This window comes from Teleopsis dalmanni, chromosome 2, assembly GCF_002237135.1.
Source record: "Teleopsis dalmanni isolate 2A chromosome 2, ASM223713v2, whole genome shotgun sequence".
NCBI lineage: Eukaryota > Metazoa > Arthropoda > Insecta > Diptera > Diopsidae > Teleopsis > Teleopsis dalmanni.
The window spans coordinates 224293135-224304430 of NC_051847.1; the positions used below are offsets into that span (position 1 = coordinate 224293135).

Genomic DNA, 11296 nt, shown 5'->3' on the forward strand with positions numbered 1-11296 from the left:
ATTTTGTGGATTTTTTGCACACAACTGGTATTTGGGATAAGGTATGTGAAGTAATATTTAATAAAATTTTGACATATGCTTGATCGTGTGCCATTTATTATTATGATTAAACCAATTTTTGGAAATATTTTTAATTTAGTTGCAAACGTTGCACAGTCCTGGAAGTAGTGGTGCTTTGATTAAGTCAACCTGTAACATTATATCCGACATAAATGAGAAGATTATAGGCGCTATAGCCTTAAGATCACAACAAGTCAAGTACATAATATAAAATTAATTATTTAAAATTGTTGAAAACTTCATATATTTACGTATTCTTAGATTTTCAAGTCTTGTAGATGAAGCTATACAACGAGTTATTGTAGGCTGGAATGATATGCCTGAGGGTGCTTTAACAGCACAGGATTTATTTTACGTACGCATTTGCAAATTCCAGGACCTCTTTCAGGCGTTAGCCGATATTGTTGACGAACGCATTACAAAGCAGAAACAGTCTCTTGGTGTGACAAATTTAATTTGTGACATCAATGCAATCGTTTTACACTTGCTCAGCGAAATTCATACCTTTCGTGAACAAAATGCATCTATATTTTCACTGCCTGCCGATAAATTGGATATGTATGAATATTTGCCTTGGACTGCCATGAGTGGCTCTGCTGGCATGAGGGATGTTCTAAATCACTTGGTTGATATAACAACGCGTTATGGCACACGTACTCCTTGTGATCAATCCACTAAACAAAAATTATATCAGCAGATCTTAGAGCTAATCGATTACATACTCGATGGTCGAAAATCATACTTGGATAGCATACGCGACACAGAGAAATACAATGTTTTCTTGCAACAATACGAATCGCAACGTTTGAGTTTGATTTCTCTTTTAAGTAAGTATAATATTTTTTGTGATAATTTGATAATTAATTTTTTATGTTGCGTTTGCTTCCAGTTAACGATGAACAGTATGAGCTCGCCGCAAAGTTGGCTGAGAAGTACTTAGACTTCCAATGTTTAGTAATAATATGCGATCAAAGTGACAGTCAGGAGCGCCTTGATCATTATATAAAAAAATTTGAGGAATACGATTTCTCACAGTTTGCAATTAACTGGCATTTACGTCAAAATCGTCAGGGTGATGTATTTGATCGTTTCAAAGAAAATCAAGCTGCCTTATCACAATTTATGCGAGATCATCCGACTTTGGCTTGGATACAGCTGATATATAATGGGGACTTCGAACGGGCATCAAAAACTCTTCTGCAGTTGGCACAAAATGAAACTGAATTAGTAACAAGAAAAAAGGTAGCCAGTCGTTATCTTAAATTTAAGCTAATCTAAAAAGTATTGAACTGATTAGTAATATTTCTAATGCATATTAGTAAAATATTTTGTTAAACTAGTAAAAAACAAAGGTATAATTGCAGTTAGTGGGTTATAAGCAATTGTGGCTAACTAGCTGTCCTGTTGAAAAATATGAGATAATTTTTTTAAAGTTCTAGTTAAAGAATGGACCCTTATGGACTATGTTTAGCTTATAACGCGTTATCATAAGAGCAATTAAAGTGTGAGAAGAGGTAAAAAATGGGTTGTAAGTAGCTGCCCAGTTGAAAAGTACCAGATAATTAAAACTTTCACTTAAATACTGTTCTTTATGGACTACATTCAGCTTAGAAAGGTTATGAAACAATTAGTCTGCGAAAGGCTACATATCGTCTTACTCATCCTCAGTGGTCTAAGGAAATATTTGAATTTTTTAACGGACTATTTTTGTAGTCCGTATATAATGTGTTTGGATTGCAAGAGCCAGTCTTAGAAGTCGTGCCTGTCAAATTAGAATCGATGACTAATCGTGTTTTTTCACAAGTAGTCAAACAGTCCAAATTGTTTGCAGTCCAAACAAATTATATACGGACTACAAACTAATTAAAAAAATTCGAAAATGTATTTCTTAAGATCACTGATGAGTACTTGCCAATACTTGCCAATAATTATTTAACATTAAATATATATATTTTATTTTATATCACATATATACCTAATGAAAATTTTTATGTCCTTTGACAAGCTATCCACTTGAACTATATATATTATATATAATAGCAATATTTTACATCTGGAACACGTTTTAATGAAGTAATAAAAGGAACTGTAAATTAGAGTTTATATTAAAACATTAGTTTAAAAATTAATTTGCCTAAAGTTATATAGAAAATATAGTAATTAAATATAATAATAATAAATTATGACAAATAATAATAAAAAAGACAATAAAAATAATAACACATAATGAATTAGTAATAAAAAGTAATAAGTATAAAAATTAGTTCTAAATAAAAACCAAAAAAAATTTGATTTTTAATATATATTAACGATTAATTTTCACTTTTATATAATGTATTTGTACTATTTTTTAGGCCATGTTATCCTTGTCAAAATTAGCATCCATAGCATCGTTGGAGTCTGATTTGAGTACACAAATTGAAAATATAAATACTGAACAAAAAATTATTGATTATCAAGAACAGCTAAGTGCTGCACTATTGGAAAGCTTTGGTTTTGATCCTGAAAATCAGAAAGTGTTGAAAGTGGAGGAGATTATAAATGCAAGTATCATTTATCAGGAACAGTATAAGTTTCTCATATAAATATAGGTAAAAATTTTTAAATATTTTTTTTTTTTTGCAGCTTATAATAACGGATGAAAATGAGAAAGCTACAGAGGAGGACTTTCGTAAAGCACTCGAATTGTTAAACTATATAGAGGAGCCTTATGAAGCAAGGCATAAAATTTGGTGTGCTGCAATTTTACGTGATAATTGGATTGACTATGATATCAATAATGCCATTGACCACGTACAAAACCTCTTATTTTTTAAATTGACCGAAGTGTGCCATTTAATGGGTATTTAAGTTTTATGTATTATTAATATTAGTTTTAATTTTATCAATTAGCTTAGACTCTTAAAATTTAGCAGTGCTTTTTATTAATTTTTATATTTGACCTACTTATGGTAATAAGTAACATTAAAAATGTAATTGCAGGCACTGAGCTCGAGACATTCTTACCACCAATTGAAAATTTCCTTAATGCTGAAGACTTGGAGGAAGTGGCACACAACACGTCATTTCAATATTTACTCAAGTTGACATATGAATGCATCAATAATTCCTTTAAGAAAAGTGATGAAATGGAAACTTGAATCATAGCATTTAGAATTCAAAATATTTTTAGTATTTGTTAATTTATGTTTTGGCAAATGGAAGCCTGATTTTTTTTATAAAATTTTAAATAAAATGTTTTAAGATTATAGAATTTTTAAATTTATTGAATGCTATTAATTGTTTTATGTATTCGACTATCTAAATTACAATTGCACACATCAATAATAGCGAGACAAATCATGTGTGAAGCTTAACAAGCTATCTGTATCTGGACGGTTCTGAATGAAACATGTTTGTTTTCACTGCTAAAAAACAAAGAATGTGTATTTCAGATAAGCTTTAGGCTGCTTAGGACAACCACTTTATAAATATTTGTAATAATTTTTCATATGCATACCTAAGCTAGAATTGCTAGTTGTAGCCGAGACGTGAAACCCTACAAGTGAAGTGTAACTTTAACTCTAACTGGTCGCGTCGTAAGTTCGTCAACTGGAAGTTAGTTGCACTTTAGCTACGCTACGGTAAAGCAGTTTTTTAACATTAATTTCGGTTTCATTGCAAATTTCGAAAGTGAATACTCAAGTGAGCCAACTGTTATATTTGCAAAAATTGTTTGCAATGTCGGATGAAACTACGCCGTTAACATCTTCACAACCACCTGGACCGATGCATGTCTTTCCAGGTGGTGTTTCACCACGTTCAAGACGACAAAAAATGTGTCAGTATCAATTTTGCATTGGATTAATGCTTTTGTAAGTGTTCTGGTGGAATAAACGTGGTTTAAAGTATGCTTTCAAGTAATGAGCGAATGAGTGCAAATAATAAATATGTATTCAATAATAAATATAATAATAAATATAAATAAATATAATGCTATTAAGATAATAAAGAATTTTTCTATATTCCTAGAAAAAAACATGATTTGTAATTACTATATAATATATAGTAATATATATATTATTATATATATATTCATATGAAATGAATGTTGTGATTCCCAAAAAATAGTTAAGAAAAACCCAGGGCGTAGCTGCAATACGAAAATAAATACAAAAAACGAGAAGAATCAAGGAAAAAAATAATCAATAAATAAGCGCTCCATTGCCTAAAATACATCTTTTATTGCTGCACAACTGCCTGAGTACATACTTAATACGCTCGCCATTGCTCCATCACAATATGGCCCCTCATTGGCTACGCCTGTACAAAAGTATATATTAAATTTGTTTGCCAATAGATTTCTTTTAAGAAATATCTAGGTTAGGAAGTTACTGCAAAGTTGTATTTATAATTACTGATCTATATGATGTTTCATAGAAGGTTTTTGGTTTTTTTAATATCTGGATATTTTCATATCCAGATGTTTATGCGGGAGAAAGCAAATGTCGCAAATCTGTAATCAAGATCTGCTATGTGACCCCATATATCGCATGTTATTTTTTCAAGTGTTCAAGTCGCTTTCATGTGCCGAGCATATTGATAAATAAAAGAGATGATGGCACACTCCATTGACTCATTACTGTTTTGATAGAGATATTGTGGATTAAGTAATTTTCGTAGAACATTCTGCATATCGCATCTTCGTAGAGGTTATTTAATACATCCATTATTTTTTGTAATACATATTAGTGCGTTCCAGATGGTTTTATTTTATGATGCGTCATTGCAAGAAAGAGAAGATCCAAAAGATTGTTGTGCACTGCCTCTACAGTTAGGTCTGTTGTGTCCCTGTAAATCTTATTCGGATGTTATTTTATTAATAAAATGTACTATACTAAATGCTCTTCTATTACCAGTTACCAAGTCCAAAGCAAAATACCCAGTGCTGTTTACTGATTATGTGGGTATGTTCGTCTTTATAGCAGTATAAGCATTCGTCAGATTAAGAGATGTTTATTTTGTGTAGGTGTTTCATTTAATATCTATAATTTTATCAGTCTGTTAGAAGAGGGAAAATATTAAAGCTTTGCCGACTGTGTACCTACTCTGTACATACTTTTTCAGTTCCAACATATCCAAATGTCCTTGAAACTTAAGTTTTTTATTAACCCCATTAGGAGAGTTGAAAAAACTATTTTGTGATGAATCAATAAATTATGACTGTGCGGCAAAAGTGCTTCAGTGTCTGTTACCCTAAAACCACAACTTATTTATAATCAATAAACCACATAGTCGTAACTGTGTATATATTTATAAGCAGAATTACAAACGTATATATGTACATATTTTCATTCATATTAATAACTTTTTTTATTTATCATGCAGTGTAATATTGATTGCGGGACTAGTTTTAGCTTTGGTGTTGACTGATAATTATTACTTGGATCCACAAGATCCGGTGCTTAATTTGGCAACAAACAATACTCCGATTACAAATGCAACTATACGTGACATTTTAGAGTCAACTACAAAACCCATTCCAGACGAGCCCGTAGCTAAATGGGCTCTAAAACATTTAAACAAAACTACCGGCGAGCAAGCAATAGGAGCTGGCATACAAGCTTTGGGAGATCGTGAAATAATGGAGGAAGGCATGGAAACAACACCGATTGATAGCCCGGCTTTTCGACATTATCGTTCACTGAACACAAATCCGGAAGCAAGAAAAATTGCACGGCGTGGTTATGTTGAAAATCAAGCAACAATGCGTATCGCACAAATGTTTAACTATACCAAGATACCGGGACGCAGTAATATTGGTATAGGACCGCGCATCGACCTCCCTGATCCAACACTCAACTTTGCTTGTGATTTTAATGAACGTTATCGACGTATGAATGGTGTTTGTAATAACAAATTACATCCTCGTAACTATGGCGCTGCAATGATCCCTTACAGACGGATGATAAGTCCAGATTATGCAGATGGTATAGCCCTGCCACGTGGAAGTGTCAATGGTACCATTACTGCTTCATACCTGCCCTCAGCTAGAGAAGTTTCGCTTAAGATCTATCGTGCTTCATATGAAACTGATTCTAATTTTACTGTGATGTTGGCAGTTTTCGGTCAGTTTCTGGATCATGACATAACGGCAACATCGCTAACTACATCGCAAGAAGGTGAATCCATTAATTGCTGCACACAGCCACCTAACACACATCCCGAGTGTTTCCCAGTACCCATAGCACCAAACGATCCGTACTATAAACAATTTAATGTCAGTTGCATGAATTTTGTACGTTCAGCACCGGCCAGTACTGGGCACTTTGGACCACGTCAACAATTGAATCAGGCTACAGCTTTTATAGATGGTTCTGTGGTATATGGTAATACAGATATCCGTCAGGAATATTTGCGTACTATGAGCAATGGCACTTTGCGCATGTTTATCACCAAAGATGGGCGTGAACTACTACCTCTATCCACCAATTTTGATGATGGTTGTAATCGTGCACAGATGGCACGTGATGGTAAATTATTAAGTCGGAGTGAAGAGTCATAAATATATATATGACATATCTTTATGTATTTAAGGAAAGTACTGCTTCGAGTCTGGAGATGATCGTGCTAATGAAAATTTACTTTTAACCTCAATGCATTTGCTCTTTGCTCGTCATCATAACTACTTAGCTCGGGGATTGCAAGAGGCTAATCCAAGTTGGGATGATGAAACTGTGTTTCAAGAAGCGCGTAAGATTCTGAGTGCACAAATGCAACACATAACATACAATGAGTAAGTCTAGATTTTAATAAGTTTGTCTATAACACGATTTGGTTGATGTTAACAAGAAGATTACAGTCTTATGTATGGTAAACCATTTTGTCCTTTGAATTTTCTTACTTTCAAGTTGCAGCTGCTATTGTATTATCTTTACCCCCAGACTTTAAATTTTATATCAATAGTTAATATTACAAAAAAATTTTTCCTTACAGATTTTTGCCAATCTTAATTGGTCGTGATCTCGCCCAAGCGAAAGGGTTGTTGCCAAGCACAAACAATTTGAAAGCACCAGATACATACGATTCTAGCGTTGATCCAACGATAGCCAATTGCTTTGCATCGGCAGCGTTTCGTTTCGCACATACTTTGTTACCGGTAGGAGCGTTATACGATTCAAAAATTACAAAAGATTTATTAAAACTTAATTTTAAAGGGTCTTTTCAATATGACTAGAGATAACAGTACATCAGAAGCTATGGAACTCCATCAAATGCTATTCAATCCTTTCTCCTTATGGAAGGAAGGTGGAATTGATAGTGCCCTTGTTGCAGCTGCTAATACACCAGTACAACGTGTCGATCGATTCTTTTCGTTAGAGGTTACACAAAAATTATTCGAAAATAATGTGGGTAACAAAAGACCTATTTGTGGCTTAGATTTGGTCTCACTAAATTTACAACGTGGTCGCGATCATGGTCTACCAACTTATACAGTTTTTAGACAACATTGTAATTTACCACCAACCGATACTTGGGAACATATGGCTGCAGCTGTTGACACCGATTCTTTGCAAACTATAAAACAGATTTATAAGTAAGAACCACAGTGATTTTGGGTTGGCTTAGTTTAATTGAAAATTCTGTCTTCGTTCATTTCGTTATCTGAATGATCTGAATTGTATTATTACCTTTAGTTCACCACTTGATGTTGATGTTTACACTGGGGCATTAAGTGAACCACCTATGGAGGGTGCCATATTTGGTCCTCTGCTTACTTGCATGGTATCCGATCAATTTTTACGTTTAAAAATGGGCGATTCACATTGGTATGAACGTAAGATTGGGCCACAAAGATTTACAAAAGGTAGAAATTATTCTTAAAATTTTAATTATTAATTATTTGTTTTGTTTTGTTTTGTAACAGATCAATTGCGAGAAATATATAAAACTCTGTTATCTGAAATAATTTGTCGTAATTCAGACTCACTGCAAAAAATTCGAAAATATGTGATGGAGAAACGTAAAGAGATACCTAACGTTTATGTCTATTGCAGCGAAATGCCTTCCTTCAACTTTAGTTTATGGGTGTCAGAGCCTCGTAAACTGTACACTGCGAATCTGGTTAGTCGCCCTATGACTCTAGTGCGCGTTATGAGTGACAAAAAAAATACGCTACACCAAAATACAATAACTGACTTACCATTAAAAGCGACTTAAAAGAAAAATTTTAAAAAACGTTATATTTTGTTTTATTTAAACGTAATATTTTTTTATTATAAAATAAAAGTTTTTAATAAAATTAGTATTATTTTAGAGTAGAGTTTTAAATTTTTTGTAAAAACTTCTGTTTTTTAGATTGATCGATGCAGTTCATATCTTCGAAATGATAATCGTATGTACTATAGTCGTATAATTCATATGTCAGTTGGTCTAATTATTGTATATTCAAAACCAACCTGCACGGTAAATAAAGAATATAATTTCTTGAAAATAAATGTTTAGGATGTCCACACATCTCAAAGAAAGATATAATCAATTTTTGGGCATGGGTGCACACTGGCCAAGACTAAAATCACTCCCTTCGACGGATACGTATCATCTTTTCTTGATGTTAGTTATGTGCAGAAGCCCCCCAATACCTTTTACTGTACTTGTATGAGATGTAATTGTTCTTTCCATCATTCCTTTTTAAAAAATGTATGCCTAATAATTTCCTTTTTACTGTCAGAACTATCCTATCATCTGTGTAGCTTAAATAATTTTAGATTTATGAATGTTAAGTCATTAACTTCAACACAATTTTAAGCGTTTCGAACCTCAAAGTCTTAGAACTAGAATTTTCATTATTCATTCCTTACCCACTAAAAGGTTCCACACAGGAGCTTCTGCAGCTTTCCATCAACCGAAAAACCAAGATAAAATATTTTATTTAAGTTTGTTATAAAGTTCGTCATTGATCTCATGTTTTCTGATCTTATCAGCCGTCGTTTTAAGGAGTCATGATTATTTACATGTATTGTTACAACTACTGTTCCTTTTGTTTTTTAGTTGGTTGAAAAAACTTATAAAAAATGATCCTAATCACACAGAAAGCGTTTTATGTTTTGACATAGAGTTTTTGACAAAGTTGTGGTTTCACAGTGGAAAATAATATTGCAACGAGAGTAGGTCTTTTGTGCTAAGAACTGACCGTAATCGAAGAGAAGGTATTCAGTTCTTCAAATTAAATGATGTTCATATTAAATTACGTCTAACTGTATAAATAGACATGACCTTCGTGGTCAGTATTCTCCTCCTTGTGCATTTTACATCTGTGTGATTAGAATATAGATTTGATACCTCTAATAGATCCATATCGTTGAAATGACGAATAACTTACTTAAATAGCTTGTTTAACCCGATGGTTTTCTGGAGTGTTGCACTAGTCACGGGGTTCTCAGTAACATATTATACATATTCTATTCGGATACTGATGTGTTCTAACTTCAAATAATTCAGCAAATAAATAAAATTTAAAAAATTACAAAAACAATGTACCATTAAAGATTTAATTTGTTAAATTTAATAATAACCTTTTCCTTATTAAATATATTTTCTCTTATAGCTATATAATTGTATAATTAAAATTTGTTTCGAAACTTAGATCTAAAAAAGAGTTTGCATTTTGCACTCCATGGGAGGCACATGCGGATCATTCCACCTCATCAGTCAAGGTAACATTTTAAGTGCACTGGTCTCCAAAGTAACCGCCGCAACCTTACTAAGTAACCCAATAGAACCACTTGTGGTATTATGTAGTGTAGACATTCTGCAGGTACTTCCAGCTTTTCCTGCTGCAAATTGCATGTAAGACAATAGACAAGCGGTAAAAAATGTTAACAACAATATAAGCCAGAAAGTGCAGAATAGTGTACGACGTACTTTCTGCCACCAAGGATCATCTTTATACGGAAGTAATTCTTCCAAAGTCAATCCACAGCAGAAACTGAAATGAAAGTAAAAAAATAATGTAGAATGTACCTACATTAATATACACATATCTATAAATGTATATATATCTGAATTAGTATATAGATATCTATAAAAAAAATGTTTACTCATCAATAGAGAAAATGGGTTCGTAGTCCTTGGGGATATGTACGACATGATTGCCATGATGACAAGCACCAAAATCGTTGTAGTGTAAGAGAGTAGTCTTCTCGTCGGCACTCATTTTTTTGTGCGAATAATGTATATGGCTTTCTGGTACAAAAGATTTTTTTTGATGTTGACACTGCAAACTTTCGCTAGATCTCCAGACAGCAATTGTTTGCCTGCTCTTCTACTTTTTCACTTTGCGCGCCGACGTTCGGATAGCAACTGAAGTTGCTCAATTTTCTAAATTAAATATTTTGTTGTGCATTTTTCCATTGTTTTTATGCGTTTATTTATTTCCATTCTTAACAGATTTGTTGTAATTATAATTGAAACATTTTAATTCCTGTAAACAACGTTATCGTCTTCAAAGTATATAGGCAGTTATCACGATTACGCATCTTCCGCCCCGCATAAGAAATTTTCACTCTTGTTGGTTGACGCGCTTCAAAGTCAGAAGATTTCTTTTTATTGCTTTCCGAGATAAGAAACATTATCTTCTCTGCTTGGCATAGTGAATTTTTGGATTTTTGTGCCAGACAGAGATATGCAATTCTTTATCTGGTATATAAACACATATACCTATCCAAGGGTGTCGATGTCTATACCAGAAATATCAACATTTGTATTACGTAATAATAAGTATTGAACAGGATAAGTGAGATTATTAATAATTTCGCAGATAAAAAAAATGTTTTTTTTTTAAATTTAAATTTAATTTTGAATTGCGGAAATAAATAAAAATTAATTGATTTTTTGTTGGAGACAAGACCAGTAACAAGCGTAATATATATAGAAAACGGTAATCTTTGTTACCATATAATTACACATAAATAATCTTAATGGGATTTTAACGCGACTAGAATAATTTTTATATATTTTTTGATATTCCATGAGCGTTTGTGCAAAAAATAATCTGAAACGTTCCCAGTTCATATCGTCAAGTAGTTCGTCTGTATTCATATCTTTGACCAAATGTATTGCAGCCAGGAACCGAAAACGGTTGAATATATCGCTTTAATAGTATAGTTTAACCTTTTAAGAGAGAATAAAAGTAATTAAATAAATCTTAAATTGGAAATAAAATAATATAGTATATAGTATAAACATAATCTAGTTA

The 11296-nt window shown here is 32.5% G+C and overlaps 3 protein-coding genes across 3 annotated transcripts; 2 read left to right on the forward strand and 1 right to left on the reverse strand.

The window, feature by feature from the left end:
* Positions 1–6: 6 nt before the first annotated feature.
* On the forward strand, positions 7–3263 carry LOC119685128 (nuclear pore complex protein Nup133-like). Its single transcript, XM_038099336.1, has 7 exons — positions 7–41; positions 140–258; positions 322–887; positions 950–1302; positions 2415–2603; positions 2686–2902; positions 3043–3263. Exons 3-7 carry the CDS (start codon positions 377–379, stop codon positions 3198–3200), a joined length of 1428 nt encoding a protein of 475 aa, XP_037955264.1. The 5' UTR covers positions 7–41; positions 140–258; positions 322–376; the 3' UTR covers positions 3201–3263.
* A 317-nt stretch (positions 3264–3580) lies between these two features.
* Positions 3581–8277, forward strand: LOC119683427 (chorion peroxidase-like). Its single transcript, XM_038097094.1, has 7 exons — positions 3581–3914; positions 5428–6572; positions 6637–6835; positions 7036–7198; positions 7257–7636; positions 7737–7906; positions 7967–8277. The coding sequence occupies exons 1-7, from the start codon at positions 3781–3783 to the stop codon at positions 8257–8259; spliced, it is 2484 nt and encodes an 827-aa protein (XP_037953022.1). The 5' UTR covers positions 3581–3780; the 3' UTR covers positions 8260–8277.
* A 1338-nt stretch (positions 8278–9615) lies between these two features.
* LOC119684936 lies at positions 9616–10447 on the reverse strand. The gene is made up of 2 exons (XM_038099075.1): positions 10140–10447; positions 9616–10027 (listed from the first exon to the last, which is right to left on the reverse strand). Exons 1-2 carry the CDS (start codon positions 10253–10255, stop codon positions 9751–9753), a joined length of 393 nt encoding a protein of 130 aa, XP_037955003.1. The 5' UTR covers positions 10256–10447; the 3' UTR covers positions 9616–9750.
* Positions 10448–11296: the final 849 nt, after the last annotated feature.

Excerpts from the sequence above, each read along its gene's own strand:
- LOC119685128 (XM_038099336.1), top strand. The coding sequence starts at position 377 with ATGCCTGAGGGTGCTTTAACAGCACAGGATTTATTTTACGTACGCATT. Across the intron at positions 1,303-2,414 it reads AATTAGTAACAAGAAAAAAG|GCCATGTTATCCTTGTCAAA; the intron begins GTAGCCAGTCGT and ends ACTATTTTTTAG. Across the intron at positions 2,903-3,042 it reads CGAAGTGTGCCATTTAATGG|GCACTGAGCTCGAGACATTC; the intron begins GTATTTAAGTTT and ends ATGTAATTGCAG.
- LOC119683427 (XM_038097094.1), top strand. The coding sequence starts at position 3,781 with ATGTCGGATGAAACTACGCCGTTAACATCTTCACAACCACCTGGACCG. Across the intron at positions 3,915-5,427 it reads TGCATTGGATTAATGCTTTT|TGTAATATTGATTGCGGGAC; the intron begins GTAAGTGTTCTG and ends TTTATCATGCAG. Across the intron at positions 7,907-7,966 it reads GCCACAAAGATTTACAAAAG|ATCAATTGCGAGAAATATAT; the intron begins GTAGAAATTATT and ends GTTTTGTAACAG.
- LOC119684936 (XM_038099075.1), bottom strand. The coding sequence starts at position 10,255 with ATGAGTGCCGACGAGAAGACTACTCTCTTACACTACAACGATTTTGGT. Across the intron at positions 10,028-10,139 it reads CCCATTTTCTCTATTGATGA|TTTCTGCTGTGGATTGACTT; the intron begins GTAAACATTTTT and ends CTTTCATTTCAG.